This window comes from Acomys minous (assembly GCF_964271855.1).
Source record: "Acomys minous genome assembly, chromosome: 5".
NCBI classification, from domain to species: domain Eukaryota; kingdom Metazoa; phylum Chordata; class Mammalia; order Rodentia; family Muridae; genus Acomys; species Acomys minous.
In genome coordinates this window covers 17376572-17400752 of record NC_140494.1, presented here as the reverse complement: position 1 = coordinate 17400752, position 24181 = coordinate 17376572, and the positions used below count along the sequence as shown (strand labels likewise).

At 43.2% G+C, this 24181-nt stretch overlaps 1 protein-coding gene across 1 annotated transcript in view; it reads right to left on the bottom strand.

Moving 5' to 3' along the window:
* The window catches only part of MRC1 (mannose receptor C-type 1), an 80630-nt gene extending 56685 nt beyond the window's left edge, over nt 1-23945 (bottom strand). Inside the window, exons 1-4 of the mRNA XM_084781252.1 lie at nt 23749-23945; nt 13546-13947; nt 9770-9943; nt 6595-6759 (exon numbers count right to left, since the gene is read on the bottom strand). Coding sequence (XP_084637378.1) covers nt 6595-6759; nt 9770-9943; nt 13546-13947; nt 23749-23809 — 802 coding nt within the window. The 5' untranslated portion in view covers nt 23810-23945. The remainder of the gene's footprint in view (nt 1-6594; nt 6760-9769; nt 9944-13545; nt 13948-23748) is intronic.
* Between the last annotated feature and the right edge of the window lie 236 nt (nt 23946-24181).

Sequence of the window (24181 nt, the reverse complement as noted above, 5' to 3'; positions counted from 1 at the left end):
ATTGACTATGACTTCTTAAAAATTAATTGATTTTTCTCTGTGACAGTATCTTGCCATGTTGCCCCGGCTTACCCAGAACTGACTACAAAGACCCCCTGGTCTCAAAGTCACTGAGATCTGCCTGCCTCTACTTGCCAAGCACTGGGTGGAAAGATGTTTGCCACCACGCCCAGCTCTTATTATGACTTTTTAGCATGAACTAATAATATGAAAAAAATAAAAAGAACTTAAATACTGATATGTAAATTTCAACGACAGTTAATTCAAGTTCATTTATTTTTAATGTAGACAGGTATTTTGCTTGTGTGATATCTGTGCACATAGTGCCTGGTGTCCAAGGCAATCAGAAGATCATTGGATCCCTTAGAACTGGAGACTTGGTTATGAACTACTATGTAGTTGCTGGCTATTGAACTTCTGTTCTCTGGAAATAGGCCAGAGATCTTATATACCCTGCTGAGCCATTTCCAGACCTCATTTATTCTTTATCATTCTAGAAGAAAAACATTGAAGAGCTAGCACAGTTCTCTCAGAATCATTATGTTTGGGGAAGCATCTAGTCCAGTTTCTTAATGGAACAGCTAGGACAATGAAAGATGAGCAGGTTGAACACCTTGCTGACAGTTAGGCAGTAGTTGTGCGTACTAGAATCAGAGCCCTAGGTTCGGTTAAGTATTTTCAATGGATTTAATCCCCCTTAAAACATAAATATTCAGGGGCTGAAGAGGTGGCATAGTGACTAATAGCACTTATTGCTTTTGCAGAGGACTAAGGTTCAGTTCTCAGCATCCACCCAGTAGTTTACAACCATCCCAAACTTCAGTCCCAGGGGAGTTGATGTTCTCTTCTGGTTTCCATAGGCACTGGACATATATGTGGTACACATACATACGTGCAGGCAAAATACTCATGCACATAAAGTAAAATTAACAATTCTGAAAACCAAAGACATCATCAAGAGGGGAAGTCTTAAATCTTAGCTATAAATATCAAATATTCTTCATTAATAATGTGAGTTTGTGTTATGTCAAGTTTATAATTATTTGCGTCTCTGATAACTCATTTTACTTTGTGTTTTATATATTATTGAATCTATTTTGAGTAATATATCATCCCTTTAGGATGAAGAGATGAACAAAAATTATTGCCTCACCCTAAATACAAGAGAAAATATGTCCCTAGACTATTCAAAGAAATGTTCCAGAATCAATATTGAATTGATATTATCCTGTATATTAAGACAATTACTGTGAATCTTTGATTTTTCACAAATTCTAACATAAATAAAGTTGTATTAACTTGAATAATAATCACTCCTATATTTCCAGGAGGATATACTAGAGAAAATGTTCTTTTAAAATACCATTTCAAGTTGAACATGGTGACGCATGTCTATAACCTTAGCACTCAGGATGCTGAACCAACAAGAATCAAGAGTAAGAGGCTGAGGCAGGCATAGTGGCACAAACTTTCAATCCAATTACTCAGGGGGCAGAGGCAGGTGGATCTCTGTGAGTTCAAGACCAGCCTGGTCTACAAACTAAGTTCAAGGACAGCCAGGATCCAAAGAAATCCTGTCTCCAAAAACATAAAAATAAAAAAATAAAATAAAAAGGGGAGGGGGCTTAAGATGAGACCCTGTTTCCAAAGTGGAAAATTTAGTAGCATTTTAAAATGTTAAATATAGCTATTACAAAAAGTAAGGGCTCTGGGACTTTAATAATATTAGCAATTCCTCCTTTGGACAACACAGTGAAGCTGGCCCTGGTGGTGAAGGCGTAAGTGAGAATATGACAAGAGGAGAGCTGGCCCAGCTCCTCCGAGGCTACAGTATTTAGGAGTAGGCCACAGGCCTTGACTGGGCAACACAGTGGAGTTGGCTCTGGAGGTGGGGATGTGGGGAAACCAGCTCTGAAGGCAAGAGAATGGAAGAGTTGGCCCTGCTTCCTGCAGATGGTGGTATTGGGTGGCCTAGTGTGAGTGGTGCTGGAGAGTTTATCCTGGCAGTACAGAAAAGGGAGAGCCTGCACACTGACCAGCTCCGCTACCTCCCAGTCCCAGACCCAGGGCTCTGAGTTGGCCCATCTCAAAATACATATCGTTACTGAAAGTTTGGGGCGTGTGAAGGGGCCAGTCCTATTTTAATGAAGCTTCAGAATCTCTGTGACACAGGGTAGCAATGGGATAACCCAGGGGAGTCTCAGTGAGGACACAATATTGGTGGTGTCACAGAAGCCAGGGAATCTCAGGCAAGACTGATGACTCATTGCGATAAACATTTGCAAGCGAAGATGTGTGGACAGAGGGATGTGCTGTGAGGTACACTGTGACATACTACAGCTCCCATGATGATATTTTTTATGCTTTGTTTTTTGTTGTTGTTTGTCTGGGGGTGCTCCGAGGGTGAAGGGTGCCTATGAGGGACAGAGAGATGAGCAAGACAGGAGTGCATGATGTGAAACTCATGATGAGTCAATAAAAATGTTTAAACTAGGTGTATTAGCAACTAAGAAGGTAAGAGCTAATTGTGGCAGGAGACGCACACTAGGCTGAAACAGGAACAATGCTGTGTATTTGACACCAGCTTGACCTATATAGTAAGAACCAGGCCAGCCAGGACTGCATAACAAGATTCTGCCTCAAAAGTAGACAAACAATAGCATGACATTTTTTTTTCAAAACTATGAAAAACCCACTGATTGGTGAAGAATTAAAGTGTGCTTTGAATCAGGTGTGAGTTAAATTACCAGGCCTGGCATGATGAGAAATGACAGCAGCTGTTTAAGAAAACCATGCTCTGGCAGACACCGAATTCTGTACCCCTCAGCTCCGTGGCATTTCTAAGCTTATCTTGAGAACTAAATTGATATATTTAGGCAAGATAGTAATGTGCCCAATGAGTCCACGTGATGGCTATCATTCCCACAACTGTTAGCAGCTACATGTTGGATTTAGATTAATAACAGTGTGATTTGGGAACAAAATTCATGTCTTGTACTAAGTGTGTCACTTAAAAGTCTGGTGTCTGTGACCTTCCATCCTCAGCACAGAAAAATAAAAATAAACTGAAAGCAGATGTGCACCGCTCACTCTCATGTATATGTGCAATTCTATAAAGGATCAGACCAAGAACTTTTATGTTTAGCTACACAAAATATCAGTTATCAATCCCACATGAATTTTTGGTATATGCATCATGTAATAAATACGATGGTGCAAACTTTTAAGTCTACATTTAAACTTAGTTTTAATAAAGTCTGCCCATTATTATTACACTGGCAGTCTGATTTTTCTTTCCACATGTATATCCCATTTATTTTCAGGCCATACTAAAGGAAACTGGTTTATGCATACACAACACACACACACACACACACACACACACACACACACACACACACTGGGATAACAAGCCAAATTTCACTTCCTCCATCTCCTTTGAATTCTGTAAATGATCATTCAAATTACACATAGTTATGATTCAGGTTCAGGACCTGAGGATTAAGTGGAGCATCCTGGCATTTCTGGGGAGAGCCTGAAGTGAAGAAGACAGAATGGCAGTGGGCTATGTGCAAGTACACATCTGGATGGAAGCATGGCAGCCTTGGGAGAGTACGAGGCCAGATTACAGGTCAGGAAGACATTTACTGGCACAAGGATATTTTGGTGAGCAACTTAAGGCTCTCCCTGGAGCTTTGGGCATGGCAGATTCCTGTTACTTTATAAGTGAGACTGGGTAGGGGAATATGGAAGACAGAGATGAACACCAATTCAGCCTTTTATACAAACTTGAAACATGAAGTGACCTGCCTCAGTTTTAGCCCACTGATCTCTTATCTCCTCTATAAAGTGGAATAGCAGTTTGGCTTACAAGGGTAATATGGGCTTAAGAGATAAATTCCACAGGGCCCCTATCCAATAGAGGACAACAAATTTGTGTTTCTTTATGGCAGTCTCTCTATGAAGTCCACACTGGCCTCAAACTTGGCCTCTGAGGGTGGGGACAACAGGTGCCAACTACCACACCCATCTTAACAAGAGTCTTTAATTTCAGACTCAACACTATGGAGTATGCACTTTTAAGAAATTCCTGTTTATTTCCCAGACTCCTTTCACAAAATACACATTCTATCTATTCTGGGTTGTTTTCCATTTTGAGTGCATATTTCTCAAAACAGAGCATTATCACCAACATCCATCAGCCAAACCAGTGTTTCCTAGATTCCCCTTAGTATAAGCCAATGCATATCTAATACTGCGAATATCTTGCCTCTTGAAAAAGGAATGCCTTTCCTCTGTTTATGGTTTAATTTATGTTTCCTGTCAGATAACCTTTCCACGTGGCATGATATTTTTGACTTACAGAAAGGCAGGAAGTGCCCTGGCTCTCCCTAGAAGAGCCACTCCTATTCAGATTCTACTGGAAATCTGCTGACTACGTTCTGGAAGTTGAAGGAGATTCAAAGAAACATGTGAGATGAACTCAGCCCTGAATCTCCCAGGCCTGCCCACTGCCCTGACGGGCACATTTACAGCACCTGCTAATCATGGTCATGTATATGACTAGATGGAAACCAGAGACCAGGACACAGAGTCAAGCTGGATAGAGCTGCTGTCCACTCCTACACATCACCAGGGATGTAGTCAAAATGCAGATCCCCAGGCTAGCTGCTCATCAAGACTGGATGGAGCTGCCCCTCTACCCCAACAAAGTGATGTGATCACTAACTTCACTTTCAACAACTGTAGCAATGCAGCTGGCAATATGGCTCTGTAGCAAAGGTACTTGCCACCAAGCTGAAGAACCTGGACTTGAATGAGGCAGAGGGCAATGAGACACCCATATGACCCACGAGGAACCAAAGAACTTTGTTAAGAGGCAAAATGCACGGAGTGGGGAGTTGTAGGTGGAAAGATGGCACCAGGTAAAGGGGTTTCATGATTGGAAACTAGGAGCCATTGAGCTTGTGAACACAACAGTCCCAGGTCCAAGAGCTATTATGTATCAGCAATGTCAGGGGAGCTGGAGGAAGCAAGCTCTGACAGGGGCAACATAGAGATACTATCTGCTTCCCCATTCACATTTGCTTAGTTTTATGTCTGAGGCAGGTATCCTGTAGCTCAGACTGATCCACAGCTGGCTATGTGGTTGAGGATGACCTTGAACATCTTGCCTTCCTGCCTCTACTTCCTTCACGCTGGAAATACAAGTGTGCACCGCTGCAGGGGCTGGAAAGAAAAGTAGCCCCCAGATGTCTATTTATTTGAGCACATGGTCTCTAGTCCATGCCACTGTTCAGGAAGGTTGTGGAACATTTAGAGGGTTGGGCATTGCTAAAGGAAGTATGCCATTGGGAGTGGTCTTTGTGGTCTTATAGACCAGCCTCACTTCCTGTGCTCTCTTTCTTGGCTTCCCTTGTGCAGCTCAGATGGGAGCTCCGTGTTTCCTGCCTGCTAAGTCAGCCTCATGCTCCTGCCATCATGTCTTCCACGTAGTGATGGATTCTGTCCTCTGGGACTATAAGCCAAAAGGAATCCTTTCTTCCCTAAGTCACTTTTGGCCAGGGCATTTTATCACCATGACATAACAACTGATGTAAATCCCAGGCCCATCTTATTCTTTTGTTGTTGTTGTTGTTGTTGTTGCTGTTGTTGTTGTTATTGTTATTGTTGTTTTAGGAGAGAACAATTAAGTTGGATGAGTAGGGAGGAGGGAGAGAGTGCTTGAGGTCACACTCAGTCCCTGTAGCATGCCATGCCAGGCAAGCTTTCTAGCAACTAAACTGTCTCTCCAGCCCTCAGAAACAAGTATTAGGGATGATAGATAGATAGATAGATAGATAGATAGATAGATAGATAGACAGACAGACAGACAGACAGACTTTTCTCAATCAAATACTAATTCCACATTCTTATAATAAATTTTTAAGACAAACAATATATTATAGAAACTTGAAAATATAATAGATCTAGGAGTTGGAGAGGCACGAGGCAAAAGAGACTTAGCTTTGCCCAGGAATTATTGACTTGTCTCTGTTACCAATAGCTCATTTCATTTTAACATCTTGAACCCTCTGATGCTAGCAAAAAACCTTTTGCTTCAGGTTAGACATGAATACTTCTGCTGGATCCCAAAAGCGCACCACTCATTGATAGTAGCTTCCTCAGAACCCTTTCGTTCGTTCGTTTGTTTTGTTTTGTTTTGTTTTTCGAAAAAGGCTTTTCTGTGTAGCCTTGGCTGTTCTAGACCCACTTTGTAGACCAGGTTGGCCTCAAACTCACAGCGATCCACCTGTCTCTGCCTCCCAAGTACTGGTATTAAAGGCGTGCGCCACCACCACCTGACCTCAGAACCCTTCTTAACATAGACTCCAAAGACAGTCACAACTGACAGAACAAAATCCACTCAAGAAGTGACAGTTATTTGTCATCTCTGGTACTGTTTTCTGAACACAGACTTCTTCTGTGATCTGTACCATCTGCCTGAGGACAACCCTTTCTGTGGCACTGATAATTCTTCATATCTGCTTCTAGGTTACACAACATGGAAATCAAGCAATCTGACTTTACTTACAATGTTGAGTTCTTTATTACCTGTCAGGTATGTTTGCTCATGAATCTCCGTGACACTCAAGAGCATGGCCCTCTGCTGTTTGCAGCTCTCCCTTGCCTGATGCCAGGTTAAGGCAGACTTGGAGTTTATCTGGTACAGAATGCCAGTCAGTGGATCTTTATTCCATAACCTCTCGCTGCCCTCAACTGAGAAAGAAGACAATGAGTTAGCAGTGTGTACATGGGAAATGCTTCCAGTGAACAATGCATTTTAGAAACCATCCCGTTCCCATGATGACGTCATCTGCTGTCACCCTTTTACTTGTTTTTTAAAGCCATCTGTACTTCCCCATGCCTGAGATGAAGAGTATATTTCTCATAGCCAACCATAGCCAGAGTGTTTCAGGTGCCTAAAGCAAGAAAAGAGGCATTTCTTCCTGGCTCACTGCTGGGACATCTGGATCAGATGACGTCAGACATGAGGCAGACACAAGGAAGAACACTCAAGACACAAGCACAGACTTCTGGATCAGTGAGTGAAGGAAGGAAGGAAGAGGACATAAGTGCACGGTTTGTCGTGGACCACGGTCTGTGGTCTAGAATGTTCTTCTAAGAAACAAGGGTACAGGATGGAAGTCCACAGACACCTGAACCCACCAGGCTGGCAGCAAAGTGACTTTTCAGAAATTCATTTTCCCGACACCAAGATACACTTAATCTAGGTCTGACTCTGACAAATTTAATGTTTGTGTAAATGAGACTTTCCGGTGGGACTTACTTGGGTTTTATTTGATGACAAACATTTTAAAGACTATTTTGTAATTATGGGGTTTTCTTAGAATAAGTTAGAATTTGTAGCCGTCAACTAAAGGAAGATGTTTTCTTATTCGGGAACAGTCAGGTGGACTTAATGACCCCAAAATAAAACGAGGTAACTCATTTAAAGAAAGTTTCTCTTAGATTTTAGACCAAAGGGTTAAAGCATATCTCTCGATGGACATACAAGTTGGCTGACTACATAGCTCCCCAGAGTTCAGCTTCCCATAGAAAACCAGCGAGGCTGATGCTGAATGCCAAAGCTGCAAGCTATGGACAATTGGGAGAATGGGGTCTCTTCCTGTTCCTGTTCTCCTGATATGTGAAAAATGAGTGTCTAAATAGAAGGGAAACACTACAGTAAACAGCCCAAAGGACAATGGAAGCATGTGTTTGCTGTCACCAGATCAGTAACTGATACCTCTTAGTCTGCATCAAACCTACTGGGCTTAAAGCTAGTATAGAATAATAATATAAGCTAAAATTCTGCTTTGAATGGACCACAAAGAAAAATTAAAATTTTATGCAGATGGAAATAAAACAACTTTTCTATAAGTATTTGACTTTTATATATGTTTTATATCAGGAAAAATATATTTTGGCTACACAGGATACACAGAATTAACAAGACTGAACAGTATTATGCTGGACACACTGGATATTCCGTTCTAGCACATATGCAAGCACATCAAAGCCTTCTCTGTGTTACTGATGGCCCATTTGTTCTCCACCCTTTATCCATCGCACATCCCTGAAACAAGGGCTCTATCGATATCACTTGAGTAGAGGATGCTATAATTGGTTGGACCCATGGAGCACACAGCCCTAAGAAAAATTATGACTTAGAAAATATCACTCTTACCAGAAAGACAATTTTTCAACAGTTGAAAAATTAAATGTCCTTAAAAAACAAAAAAACAAAACAACAACAAAAACCCCTTCACTTTCTCTTTCAAAACATTAGAGAAAATCAAAGTTCTAAATATTGATATGAGAAGCAAATATATCTGCTTCCATCTAGAATTACAGCATTATGGGCTTGAAGCCCATGAGCTTCAAATGCTGTTATAAACACATCTATCTCAGTCAAGGCCAGAGTGTGGTATCATTTTGGACTTGAAGCCACAGAGCATGAACTCAAGTGTAATTTTAACAAGATGATTAGGAATTACAAACCCAAAAGTTCAAGTAGAGGAAGATCTCAGACCTATCTCACTAGTCTGACAATAAGAAAATTTGCTAAGTTTTACTGACTTAGAATATTGGCACAGTAAGAATTCTGATGTGGGGGCTCGTGGTCGCAAAACGATTAGTAGAAAACAATGGTATTGCAACTCAGGTAATTCCATAGCAGTCCTGGACCACATATGAGTCTCCTCTCTGGCCCAGGTTCCTTTATGGAGGAGCAGAAAGTCTGTCCTGGGTAACGTGAAGAAACATGCTGTGATAATCCAGCAGTGGGTGCGAGAGAGGCTAGCAAGAAGTAACTTAGGGAGGGCACTTGACTGCAAGAAGGATGTTCAGAGAAGCAGGAGGAAAGCAAAGACCTCAACCTCTTCCACAGCTGCCCTGCCCCCAGCCCCACCTAAGACCCACCACACATTTTCCTACAGATTCTTAACCATGAACAGAAGAACCCCAAGAACTCAATTTCTGGTACTTGATGTGGTCTTGCTAGTTCCAGTAATACTGGACTTCCATTTTCAGAGGACTTTGAAGTGTATTACCCACTTCCCTTGATTTCCAGCTCTACCAAATCCTAGCACACAGTGACTCAAAACAAGAAAGCCCTCACCATCTCTCTCCCACCAAACACATCTGTTGGTGCCACTTAAATTCCCATTTTAACCTATGTGCTTTATAAAGCTAAAGCATTTGGGGTTTGGGAGAATAGGGTGCCTACCTCCAGCACTGAATATATATATAATACTATATACAGCAAAGTCTCAGCAAATAATTGATAGGGCCATGGCATGTAGCTCAATAGTACAGTGTTTGCCTACCATGTATGTGCAAGGTTGGGTTTGATTCCTTGTAGAAAAAAAGATGGGGAAGGAGAATGACAGAGAAAGAAAGAAGGGAAAATAAGTCAAGAAACCAAGAAGACCAGGTAAATGGTAAACATAAAGGGCTTATTTCATGCAAGGACTATTGGAGCAATGGAAATGCTGCCTGATCTTCCTCTCAACACCTAAATACAAACAACTGTCTTTGGCCACAATAGTTCATTTTCTCCATGGCAAAATGGGACCTATGGCCTCTGTAAAGGGGTACAGGGGAATACTCTGGAATAATTGTAAATGTGAAAACATTAAAGGAACATGTTCTACATAAAGTCGAGATCCTGCCATCATGCTGTCATGGTGACTGTTCCAGGCACATCCTTAATCTAGTTACTTACAATGCAACGGACAAAATCCAAACAGCTTGTCCTTGTCGTAGTCAGTGGTGGTTCCACACCACAGCCATCCGTCTGACCGCCCAGCACTGGTGCAGTCTGCATACCACTTGTTTTCAAACTTGAAGGGAAATGCGCAGATGGCTCCATTTGCATTGCCCAGTAAGGAGTACATAGCTGGAGGGACACAGGGATTGCACTTAGAATGTGAGTGACACACATCTGTATGCAGACTTGACAAAGCATCCTGAAGGAGTTGGCACCAGCCTTCTAATCTGTGGACCTTTCCCAGTCTGCCTCCACAGAGTCTTTGGCTGGGCAACCTATTGTTGCACACACTTAGGAACTTTATTAGTATCACCCCTTTCCCAGCATCTTTTGGATTCCATGGCAACAGGTTCTTGTGGCAGGAGCTTTAGCTTCTGTCTTTCCTCCCAGGCAGACTAGATGCTATCCTTCCTCTTGGGGAAGAGTCATAGTCTCAGTTATTAGGTAGAAAATGGCCAGAAAGCTATGAAGTTTGCTGCAAGTTAGGATCAGAGTTTGGGTCTTTTGGACCCACAAAAAAATGGGGAGGTGAAAGCAGATCCCCAGAGCAACCTGGTTCAAGTGAGAGACTGACTCAGTGCGTAAAGTGGAGTGATGGCAGCAAACACTAGACATCAACCTCTGACTCATGAACACCACACAGGATCTGCTGAGTCTAGTTAACCAGTTTGCAGTGGGGATCTGCTTCCACACTTATTTTCTCAACAGTGATGGGGGATGGCGGAGGAACAGCATAATTCTCTGATCCATATCCTAAGAAGAAACCACTCAAAATTCTTAGACACACTTTAGAGTCAATACTTTTCTTTTTTAATTTATAGAAATTTATTTGTTTTTGAGACACTGCCACATTATTTAGCCCACAGTGGCCTCAAGTTTAATCCTCTTGTCCCAGTTTCTGGCATGCTGAGATTGCAGGCATGGCTCACCCTGCCCAACTAATTTTTGTTTGTTTTGTTTTGTTGCTTTTGTTTTTGTTTTTGTTTATTTGAGGCAGGGTTTCCCTGTGGAGCCCTGGCTGTCCTAGACTCGCTTTGTAGACCAGGCTGTCCTCGAACTCACAGAGCTCCACCTGCCTCTGCCTCCCTCAGTGCTGGGATCACAGGCGTGTGGCACTGCAACCGGCTCCAGATATCTCTTTAAAGCATCCAAGAGTACAATTCAGAGACTGCAGTCAGTCAGTTTTCCAATGAGATAGTGTCTTCAGCTCTAACCTATACTGCACTGAAGGTCACTCTGGGGCTGGAGAGATGGCTCAGTAGTTAAGAGCAAGGAGTATTCTTGCAGGAAACTCAAGAATTTGTGTCAGATTGTTCACAACAACCTTGAACAGTCCTTAAGATCAGATGCCTTCTTCACAACAAATACTGCACTGACACCCACCCCCTCTTACCATGTCTCCATATATACACATATGTGAAATTTATTTTTTTAATTAAAGTCATTTAGAAGGGTTAGGCCCCCTCTGACGGATTATTTTAAATATTGAAAGATCATCAAAGTGCTGGCAAAATGTAACTGGTAGACCATCTTCAAAACTGTCACTCAATTCTTCATAAAAATAATCCAAAGACTCCTGGGTCCTCCTTATGTACTAATTAAGAGTCTGAGTAGGAGTAAAGCTTGCAACTTACACATTTAAACAAGCTTACAATGTGTTTCTTAAACACATTAAAATGTGATCATTGCTACTCTAAGCACTATGCACACTTCTCTAAAAGCAAATTGCAGAAAAGAAAGATCTAGATTTAAAATAAAATATGGCAAGCCCAGTGGTACAGGCCTGTAATCGCACCTACTCGGGAGACTGAGGCAAGATGACTTCAAGTTTAATGGTTACCTGAGCTGCAGAGTGAGTTCAAAGCCAGCCTGGGCAACATAGTGAGACCCTGCCTCAAAATAAAAAGTTAAAAAAAATGGACTGAGACTATAGCTCAGCAGGAGAGCTCATGCCCAGAATGTTTACAGCCTTGAATTTAATGCCCAGTATGATGGGGGGGAGGCAGACATAAATAAATAAGTCCAACAAGAAGACTACTAATACTATTGCCCTCAAATTGAATTCCTCAACTTGACAACTGTCCCCTTTTTAGAATTTGACACAGTCAAGTTTGAATGACCTTGTCCTCCTGCCCTTTGGGTTTTCTATCGAGTTCCCCCTGGAAGGTGGCATTGCTTGGGTGGCCACTCTTGGAATTTCTAAGTTTATTGTAGGGAGTGTAGAGGTAAGCTTTTTGGATGCCCACTGAGATTAGCAAGTGAAGAGTCAGAGGCTCCTAAGACTCCTCAAAACGTCCGGATCCACTGCACACAGTGTTGATCTACTAGAGACTCCTAGAACACTAGTGAGGTCTCAAAATGGATCCAACGCTAGGACGCAGACTGCTTCTCCTTCTTTACAGAAGTCTCCTGAGGTGACCTTGCTCCTCCTCCTCCTACACACACACACACACACACACACACACACACACACACACACACACTTCCTCAGAGCTACACTAACCTGATTGATTGCTATTGGTGCTTGAGGCCAGCATGGGATGGTCTGATTGGCCCTTCAATCTTTCAAAGGCCTTTACATTGAACAAAAAAGTTGAGTCTTTTCTCCAGAGTCTGATTCCACGGATTCTGCATGGACTCCGTAGCCATTCACCCCGTTCCCCCCAGTGCCTGATCCCCACAGTTTATATCATGTTCAGTAAATACCTGGAAATAACTTTTCTCTGAACTGCACTCTCATCTACTTCAACATCTACTCTCCTCTTTAGAGAGGAAGACAGGACGCAGTCTACTGACCTCTCTACATGGAGCTGCCCCACCCTCCACCTACCCTGCCTATTCGAGGTCTCACTGTGATAGGCTAGGCTCAACTAGTCTCTGCAGCAGCTCCAGCAACAAAGTAATTTTGGGATAGGTTTCCCCTGTCCCCAAAGGCCTGTTCCTGTGCTGACCTTGAACTTGTTCTAGAAAACGCCTCATAATAGCCAAGTATCCAAACTCGAGATTGGGGTCACAGCATCCAACTCAGGAGAACAGCCTTTGTTTAAAGCCTTCGGGTTCTTTTGAATTGTCCCGTTTTGCTGTCTGATTCCAAGAGAATGAAATTTGGCCAAGATAAGGGAAGACTAAACACTGATTTTTATTTCCCCTTCCTGAGCTCAGGGAAGCAACTTCAAATGAAGCAGTTCCCCTCCCTGTTCATGCTGTCCTCTCTAAGACAGGGTACTAAATATGATTGCTACCTTGTGAGGCAGCGGGAATAATCCAGGAGAGTTATCATCTCTAAATATCCCAGAGTGACAGAATAAACCAGAAACACTCAGAGTTTCATTTCCAGTGATTTGAAGTAAAGAATGGTCTTGGGACCATTTCTTATCCTTATCCTAGACTGGCTAATGTTAATGAAACAATTTCATAATGTCAGATAGGAGGCTGCCAGTCAAAGGTCACAGTGAAATGTTTCTGAAATCTATAACTTATTATTTTAAAAATTAAGTAATATAAATACACTCAAAGGTAATGTTTATCTATCAACTACCAATAACTAATGGTTATTGGGGACATTTTCTCACACCTAGTCACTGTCACATCGGTCTAGAATACAGAATAATTCAAAACCTCAAAGTGATGACTTACTGTTTCTTGTACAGACCATATGAGGACATGTTTATTTGTTTCAGTGTCAAACAAGGAGATGGCTGATAAGAAGAGGAAAAGACCTCTGTTCTTACCTTCATAGCCCCTCGAGCACAGGTCATCTGTGGTTCCGTAGACCTTCCATCTGCTCCACAAACCGGAACCTTTGTACAGCTTAATGTTCTTTTCTTGTCTGTTGCCATAATTGAAATATAAATCTGTGTCCTTGAGTCCAAAGAGTGTGTCATTTTTGCACTCCCACTTCTGAAGCTTGTTTTTTGGGTCACAGGCATACAGAACAACAGAGTCCCATTCCTTTCCGGCTGGCACTCCCAAGCATAATTTGAAAGCGACACTCATAAGCTGCGATTCTGATATCCAGCGGAATTTCTGGGATTCAGCTTCTGGGTTGCAACTTGCTGTCTGAACCGAGGTGGCACTTATAGCATCAACACAGCGCTTGTGGTCTTCATTATAGATTAAAAAGTGCCTCGTATCTGTTTGGGAAACAGAAAACATGCTTAAGTGTGTTCACATGATGAAGGCGGCATTTTAGGATAAAAGTTCTCAGACTTCCATTTTCATAAAGAGTTATGATTCCAGGAAAAGTGGTGGAGGCAGCTGTGTCGCGGAGGGCTCATTTCTCTCCTGAAAGCTGGAGGAAGAGCTGGGAGAAGGGACCGGGTAGAAGATGTTAGTAAGCACGGATACCTCTGGTTCATCTTACATAGCTGAACTGTGGTCAAATGGGGCCTCCTTGGGTGAGGAAAAAAAAAAAAGCTCAGGAAAAAAGAATTTAGTAAGCATAAGTTCCCTTCTATGTGAATTCATGTCAAGGTGTTTCTTTTTCTGTTTGCTTTTAAAGAATATACAAGGAAAGCAAATGATCACATTTTGGCAGAAATATACACTAACCACTTCTTGTGACGTTGTCCTAAATTTCTTCTGCCTACTTTGTATGGTTCTTTCCAATTGAGTTGGTAGGGTTATAGGTTTCGGATAATGTGAATAAATGATCTTGGCTATTCTTAATCAAACAATTCTGGGGTTGAGGAAGGGACAGGAAGCGGGAGGGGGAGGGGAAGATGAGAGAGGGAGGAAGCGAGAAGACCCGCAATCAGAAGAGTCCTATTTCCAGAGCATTCTCAAAAGAGCACCTCCATTTCCTGGTCTTAGCTCCCCAGTGCAGTTGGTACCAACTACACTCCGAAGTGAAGTCTAGGCCCTGACTTAAATCCTGAAAAGAACCATGGCCTCAAACGGTCACTGTCCTGACGCATTTGTTTACCTCTCCCTCTCTCCATTATGCCCACGCTGGAAAAGACCCTTGGACTCCTCTCTCCCAGGCCCCTGATTGCTGACACTCTTTCTGGGGAACTTTATGTTATCCACTTAAACTCCTTTGGTTTCCTGGAACCAGGACTCCATAAAGCTTAGATCCAGAACATCTGCTACCATTTGCTTCTCTGGAGTTGACAACGATCCTCCTGCATCCGTCACACCTGAGAGGTCAGTCACGTGTGCACCTGAACTCCTTACCATGCCTGACCTCACTTTGTTACTGCCTCTGAGTTAGTGTGACAAAGTAAGTTATTTTCTTCCTCAACAAAAGTTAAAATTTTACAAATGTGTGCTTTGGCTCATGAAAAAAACCACAGGAGATGAGGAAATAAAGCCCTTTTAAAAGCCATGTTGAGCACAAATGCTATTTTAGCCTTCCTCCTATTTAAAAACAAGGCAGCCCGAGAACCTTCTATTTAAAGTCACTCGCGCCCTGGTGTTTTCCTAGCTATTCCTACCCTCTACTCTGCAGAGAACTGTCTCAGGGTAATCTCATCACATCTGCCTTTCCCCTTGGATTTCATCATTTCGGTTTGACTATCGACAGCCCTTATTAAAGGCCTTTATTAAAAGAAAAAGCAGAGCAGACAGCAGCCATTCACTGACGATTAAGGATCGGGAAGTCTGGACACTGGAGCACCGCCTCCCTTCTGAGCATTTGACTTTCGTTCTATGTACCGAATTTTCAGCTGTAGTTCATCTTAATTCCACTACAGCCACAGTAATATGTTAATAAACTATCTTAGTTAGCTTTCTGTAGCTGTAAGACACCATAGCCAAAAGCCACTTGGCAAGGAAAGGGTTGATTCCAGCTTACAACTCTTGGGTCACACTCCATCAGCCAGGGAAATTACGGCAGGAACCAGAGAAGAGAAAATGAAAGAATATCGCTTGTTGACTTGCTCCCTTTGGCTTGTTCTGCCTGCTTTATGCAACCCATGACCCCCTTCCCCGGGGTAGTATAATCCCAGTGCCTCCTGTGCCTAATTAATCAAGAAAAGGTTCCACAGACTTGTCTGCAATCAAATGGAGACAATTCCTAAATTGAGGCTCCTCTTTCCAAATAATTCTAGCCTGTGTCAAGTTGAAGAAGAAGAAGAAAAAAAAAACCACACTCCAGGGCATGAACCAAAACCCAGTCTTTTTTTTTTTTTCCTCAATAGTGCACCCAGATCCACAAACCGAAATGCAGTTGTCACCCTGGATTCCCAGGTTTCCTTCTCTCTCTCTCTCTCTCTCTCTCTCTCTCTCTCTCTCTCTCTCTCTCTCTCTCTCTCTCTCTCTCTCCCCTCCTCCTCCCATGCCCCTGAAGATTCTGTTTGCCTGCAGAACTGCAATATGTATTTTCTCCTCCGTTCTTTTCTCCCCAATGGCACCGTCACCAGCCTGTGCCATGCCACGATAGTCCACTCTCAACTCTTTCTGAAATACAATCATCCAAGAAGATAACTCCTGGTGACCCAGGCTCCTTTGAGGAGATGACTCTGACGTGCCCTTATTCCACAAAGCCTTCCCCCACACAACGCTTGCATCCGTGGACCCACACACAAGAGTGAGACTCTGCATTCTTACTGTCCCTTTGCTCGACTGCCCTACGCGCTTTATTCTAGTTGAATGCTTAAGAAAGCGGGTTGCTTCTTTTCCAGCTTAAGGAGTTGGGGGGAACCTTTGTTTCTAATTAAAAAGATTGTTTTCTAACTGTACAAAGCCTTCAAAACTGGAGCCAAGAATCCCAGGAGGAAAACGTCTGGCCTTCACCAAGGCATCTCTCTGGACAGGGAGCCATCCAAGCAACACATCTCACTCTTGCTCCTCAGCAATCAGCCCCTTCCGCCTTCACCCTCTGCTCTCTCACCCTCACTTACCAACTCCAGCTCTGGGCCTTTCTGTTACACAACACTCCTGGCTGGTTTCTATTTTAGCTATTTTAGCAAACCCAGCTCAAGTGTCAGCCCCTCCATGCGTTGGCCACGCCCACTCATTTTAACTCTGCTCTTTTCTATAGAATACCCACAACCATCCTGAAGCATATGTTCTCCTTTTATCTGTGAGCTTTGATGGGAGGGGAAGGGGTGATTTTAGAGACAGGCTAGCCTTGATTCTCTATGGCGCAGAGCCTGGTCTTGAACTCCTGATCCTCCTGCCTCTATCTTCCAACTACTGAGATAACAGGCATGTACCGCCAAACCTGTTATAAATGAAGCATTTTTGCTTAGAGAATTTATTTATTCAATGGTGGTAGCTTCATGATTATGGGACTATTTTAAATTAATGTTTTCCCTGCAAGCTTATTTTTCCCTAGGAACATCTGTAAGCATCTAGACTTCTGCCAGGAGTACTGGCTGAGATGACACTAAGATACACACTTATCCATGCTTGTTTCCTTTGCTTCTCCTTTGCCACTAGATACAGAGCAAGTGTTATGCTGCTGGTATCAGACGATGCAAGGAAACACAATGTTATCATGACATGCTTACAAGAAACACAGTTTATTCTCCAAATGATGAGTGCAGTTTCTCTTTCACCATTGTCTCTGTGAAACGCATCTGATTTTAAAAGTCATACATCTTCCTCCAAAAGGACATTTAAGACCTTGACCGAGAGACAGCTTGTGGCTGCCATTTCTAAGCATTCCAGTGGACACATTCTAATGCTTGTCTAACAGAAATGCCACAAAGCTGAACACATAGAGACGGACGGACATCCGTGTTCATTTCTCTACAGTCTCACTACAGACCAGGACAGCTGAAGATTTTCTTTAATTCTTATATATACTAGAAACTTGCAAAGGAAATTCTTTCATCTTTATCTTTCTCATCTCATACCTGCTTTTCAAGAAATACTTGGCAAACACTTCCTGCACTGATTGATGCGCTGGTGACACTATGAAGAATCCAAAGACATTCATTCCCTTCCCATACCAAGGACATGTGTTGCTGAGGTCATTTCCAGGGCAAATAAATAAATAAATAAATAAATAAATAAATAAATAAATAAATGTGCAAAGATATTTTTGGAAGCATGGGTAATTTTCAGTCCAACATCTCAGATAAAACAATGATAATAACAACTACAACTTGTGAGGGACCAAAGAGATGAGTAAAGTGTGTAAAGGCATCTGCATTCAAGCCTGCCAACCTGAGTTCGGTCCCTGGGACCCACAGGATGGAAGGAGAGAATCAGTTCCAGGCCAAGCCTGTGTGTAGCTGAAGGTTAAGCATTCAATAAGGTTTGAGTTTTCTTCTAGGCATGCCTTAAAGTTATTCTGTAATGTTAAGTAAAGTGGCTAATGTAAAAAAAAAAAACCTACCACCATTGAATAAATAAATTCTCTAAGCAAAAATGCTTCATTTATAACAGTCATTAATTCAACTAATATTTATTGAAAGATTATTTATGCTTTCTGAGCAAAGATGATAGTATTGAACCAGAGAGGCCAGGTCCTTCTCATGTAGTTTATTTTACAGCAAAAAGAGACACAATGAGAACAAATAAACAAGGGAGAATATTCAGAAATAGAAATATACACTATATTCCCTAATACACTTGTAGATTTTCTATACTGTTGAGTAAAATGCTGACATTAAAATACATAGGAAAACAACTTCTGGAAGACAAAGGAGTTGAATTAAAAGAGGATATAAAAAGACTATGTAATAGATATTGTCAGAACCTCCATGCTTTCTCAACTTCTCCCACATCCCTGAACAGTGTCCCCAGCCCTAGAATGTCAGGAGTACTGCTCCACCTGGGGCCATTTTCTGACAGGAGTCTGCATACAAGACAGATCTGGTGGGTCAAAGACCTCACATGCCCTGTAAGGAGTGAATCCCCTGTGACTCATGGGGTGGGTGGATTCTGGGGGACAATGGGGGTTCCTCTTCCAGTGTCACCTATACCTCCGCTGCAAATCTGAATTCTTCGTGGTGGTCACTGGCATATTAACAGTCTCATGCTTTGCATCCAGTGGCCCATTTGTCCGGCCAGTGCTTCCTGTGATGGCTTCCCACTACAAATACAGCTGTCCAGTGTCACCTTCTGTAGACTGAAGGTGTGTGTGTGTGTGTGTGTGTGTGTGTGTGTGTGTGCGTGTGTGTGTTAACCCAGTAAATGCCATTTAAGCATACAATGCTCTATCACTTCCCAACACTAAAATGAAGTGGGAAATACTTATCATTCACCTCAAATACACAAAATGCTGAAGTGCAGCGAGGGCAATGGTTGAGGCTTGACAACATTGAACCAAAAGGTGAAGGAAAACTTAAGAGTTACTTTGTGCATCACTTTGATCCTTTCTTCATCCATCAGAAAGTCATGGATGTTATTAATTTATATCACCCCATGTGGCCACTCAGGGAGGCATACATATGGTTCCAAAATAGGTACTGAACTCAAAGAGAAAAAAAAAAAGAAGACATGAAAAATTTTCAACATCCTTCTCCTCTCCTTAAAAGTATACGTTCTACCACCTCCCTGTCACTCCCATCTTGGAGGATGGAGGCCTCCTCCACTGTTTTGTGATGCAAGTTGTTCCACTTGTGTCCTGAAGTCGTCCCTTCAGGCTTTGCCTTGCCACTGTCTCCTAAGCCATCAACTTCCCAGCTTGGGGCCTTTCTACACACTGTTTTTTAATATATCCAGTCATGCTGATAGATTCATCTCGTGTACCCATCAGCCAGCACATCACCAGAGCATTAGTAGCAGATAGTGAGTGCTCACTGGATCTGGCTTTGCTGAGTTCCTTAGTGCTCTGTGCTTTCAACCTAGCAAAGCAACAGTGACCCACAGTGCCTTCTATGTCTGTAAGAACGGGATGAGTCCATCTAAAGCGCCTAGAACAGTCGCTGATTCGGAAGTGACTCCGGACGTGTTTTTTATCCTTATCAGAAGTGTGGAGAAAACAGGCTTGAATGGGCTGTGAGACCGTTCAGAACAGGATGAAAGAGGAAACAAAAGAAGAGCTGATGAAGCAGCTAGGCAAAGGGTCGGCTGAACGGAAAGACAACAGAAGCTTCGAGGAGGTCATGTGGTCCGCCAGAGATGCTTTGGAGGGTCTGTGACTTCCTGTGCGGCCTTAGTTAAACTCATCATTTCAGCCTCAATGTCCTCATTTTTAAAGGGAGGGTAGCATTCTCTGACACTGTGGAGTTCTGACTGATGTGCTGTAGGTAAAGCACCAAGTGTGTCATTCTCCCTAAAAGGAACACTTAGTAAATACTAATTCCTTCTTCTCCCCTTTTGGAAAAAAAAAACTGATGCAAATCTAAATATCTAAGTCCACCTTTTAATGTACTATTGTTTGGAATCCCATATTCCTCTCCTGATCAGACCAGGCCAGCTGGACAATGATGTCACCTCTCAGCCTCAATGGCAAAAAACCACACTCAGGTGCTGGGTGTTGTCAGCTCACTGACTCCTGAGACCCGCTTACTCTTCAGAGGCTAATTGTTTTTCCTCTAGTAAAGTGTGTTGTCACTTTGATCTCTGAAACTATGACTTCCAGTTCTACATGTTAGCTACATTAGTTATGCATGTATATACATATATTTATGAGCCTATTATATATGACTATATAACATATAGATTAAATTTAAAATTGAGGGGTTCACCGGATAGCCCAATTGGTTAAAGCACTCACTTCCAAGCCCGAAGACCTGGGTTTGATCCCTAGTATTCCCCAGGATGAAAGGAATGTACCAAATTCTGAAATTTGTCTTTTGACTTTCACATGAATGCCATGACAAGACTAGGCCCACACAGACACAGACAGACATAAAACATCAATGAAAATGTAATAAAAGTTATGTTTAAATAAGAATAATCTAACTTAGGTATCTGTTGCCAGGGATAGGAGAAAACAGGCTTTCCAACATGACATGTGAGAGATCTGTGGAAAGGAAGACAGTAGCAAACAAATAAAAACGTGTAGAATGGCGCTGGTTTTATGTTTCTCCATGTCTGCTTTTCCTGTCTGTGTGAAGGTGTCAGATCTCCTGAAACTGGAGTTACAGGCAGCTCTGAGCTGTCATGTAGGTGCTGGGAATTGAACCTGGGTCCTCTGGAAGAACAGCCAGTGCTCTTAACCACTGAGCCATCTCTCTAGCTTGGTTTTCTTTTCACTACATTGCATTCAAGTAAATAACTAAACTTGAGCATCCATGTTCTAAGAGGTGTGTTTAAGGTGAAATCAAAGTTTGCAAGAGCCAACTGTGAGAGTGGGGACGACGATAACAACGCGACAATTAGAATAATTCTCTTCTGAGCATTAGCTACATCAGGGTGAATGCTCCAGCATGATCTCAGTGTCAGAGCACAGCTTCGCTGCTTCCTCTCTACTTTGCGCTCCCCCACATGCTACAGCAGGGGTGATCTAACTCACTCATTTGTCCTTATATTATGGGAAGAAGACAAAGGGGTCTGGAGGAGCAAGAGTTAAAAGCAGATGGCATCATGGGTTGGCTTCCACTGCTACCCGGGCATTTGACTGCTCACGGCCATTGCCGTCATCAGAACGCATCATTTCCAAGATGGCCTTTGTGCTAATGACTCATGATCGTAAGGCTTTTCTCTCGTGCCATGACTTCCTCTCATTTCCGTAGCTTGGGCTTCCCATGATGTGACACCCTGCTTTGCTGTGTCCTGAGATCTGGGAAGGCGCCCTGTTGCCTCGAAGCACCAACTAGCTAGAGTCTTTTGCTTGCTTCTCTTCCCAGTTCTGCTTACACAGTCTCAGAACGGAAGCTGGAAGTGAACCATGGTGGACATATTTAGTGGGGGGAGGGGGAATCAGCAAATGCCATGGGTCAGCTAGTGTTTTATATGTTTGCTTTTTCCTACGAACAAGTTGTATGGTCTACCAGCACACCATTGCCCACCAAATTATATTTCTCTGCTTAGTCCAAGTTCAGTGTCCAACGGCCCTCATTGATTATAACCTCTCACATACATACTGATGCTTAAAACACTGGCAATAATCCCTGAGAGAAAGCAAGCTGGTCAGGAGAGCAAGGAGGACAAGGGGGCCCCTCTGCTAATGTCCCTAGACTCCGAAGGCATAACTAACCGTTAGTGGTATCAGCACATGCATCATAAAGTGATGCTGGAGTGGAACGCTCCCTCCCAGGTGAACACAAGCTTCTGGGGCATCAGGTAGCAAGGGATCTTCCTGCTGGGAGTTGATGGGAAGCCAGGAAAGGGGGTCCTGAGAACCCGGATGTCCTTTAATCGACTGTTGGCTAAGCAAGCATTCTGACTTTACCTTTAGGGACTTGGGCTACTAGAACCAAGAGAAGATAAAATAAATAGGGCAAACCCTGGGGGTAGAGATGGCTCAACATGTAAAAGTGCCGCTGCCAGGTCTGCCCAGCTTGGTTTTCATCCCAGGGACCCTCATAGTGGGGTGTCTTCTGATCTCCACATGAATTCTATATCACACTCACACCAAAATGCAATAAGCGTAAATAAAACATGTTTTAAATAAATAAATAGGAAAAAGAGGCTGAGGGTATGGCTCTACAACCAGGCACAGTGACAGGCTGAAAATCATAGGCTCTTGAGTAACATGAAAATATCTGGACTGGAAGGGACTCTCTCGACCGCCTTCTTTTTGTTTGCTTTTAATTTTCTAGAGAGACCTGCAGGACCTCACACTTTGTGTCCCAGTATCTGGGCCCACCAAGACCCCTGCAGGACCTCACCCTCTTGCATTCTGGTACCTGTGCTCAAAGAGACCCGCAGGACCTCACATGGTGTCCCTGTCCCTGTGCCCACAAGGAGAAAGGCATTAGGGAGGAACTCTGCTGTCTCAAAGAGGGAAACATTACTAAGAAAACTGAAAAAAAAAAAACTTATCAAGCAGCTCCCTGGAGAACTTCCACAGCAGGACACAGGCTAATACCTAGGCCACAGACTGTGTCTGGAGGGCATTAGTTGTCTGATGGACACGAGGGACAATGAGAAGCCAACCTAAGTCTCAAAATAGACCTGGGAGTGAAAATTCCCCCAGGCCCTCTCATTCTGGTGCTTAAGAGTCCCCTGGATGGGGAGGCCTGGTAGCACTCAGAGGAAGGATAGCAGGTTACCAAGAAGAGACTTGATACCCTATGAGCATATACAGGGGGAGGAGGTCCCCCTCAGTCACAGACATAGGGGAGGGGAGCAGGGGGAAAGCGGGAGGAAGGGAGGAATGGGAGGATACAAGGGATGGGCTAACAATTTAGACGTAATATGAATAAATTAATAAAATATTTTTAAAAATAGTCCAGAGAAATACAGACTCAGCATGCCTTTGTGCATCTAAGGAACCCTGATGGGTCCCTACGGACACATCAACCACCTTTAGACTTAAGCATCGAACACATCCACTTCTGAGACAGACTCAACAATTTTGGATACAGAAAAAGGATGGACTTTCTAGCCATAAGAATTATAAATGAAAAGGTTCACAGGAAAAACTGAGTGTGAGAATCACAAAGTCCTTCCACAAGGGCGATTCCCCCTCCTTATCCATTTGCCTATAGGATGAGGGGCAACAACTTCCTCTTTCCCCACTAGAGAGGCTCAGAGGAAGATTTGTAGGGAGTAGGATGGCAATGGCATGAACTGAAAACTAGAAGCAGGGCAAACCACAGAACAAGAAGCCATTGCACAAGCCAGGTAGAAATAAGTAGACACATGAGACGTCCTCAGGAGGACAGAGGCGCTGGGGGGTTCGGAGGGTTGGCTTTAGTGTGGGCAACATCTAACACTGGAGGGCAGAAGTGTTGCCTGGCTGCAGCTCGACTCCCACGCTGACTGCCAGGCCAAGGCCAAACACAAGCCAGATGGAGGTCAGGTAAAAGCTCGCGTGCTGCAAGGACAGTAGGCTCCACTCCTCTTCCAGATGTGCACAGGACTCTTAGCATAAACTCCAAATAAAATGATATGCAAAGCCCCCCCCCACCTCAAAACAAACTTACCCAATAGCTGAACAGCGGCCGGGATGGCAGAGATAAAAGCCAGGAGTACTGGAAGCCTCATGGCCCAGAGTGTACCCTTGCCTTCCACTGAGGAGGGAAGAGGAAAAAGGAAAGAACACAGCCAGGTCCTCGGGTGGCCCCTTTGCCTAGTCCAGGATCTGGGAGCTGCCTGACTGAAAAAGAGGACAGAGGAAGCTGTCCCTTTTAAAGGACTCCTGAATTTAGGAAAGCCCTCCAATTGAGAGATATCCTGTCACATGGGGGTGGTTAGAAAAACAGGAATTCAAAGTTACAACTTTGCTTCGTAAGCTAAGGCACAGGGGGAAGGAGAGAGAGGAACGTGTGTAGGAGAGGAGTGAGCACAGGAAGTGGGGAGAAGTGAGGAGCCTGGTCTCATCTGGAGAGGGAGGGGAGAGGCAACCCAGATGAGCAT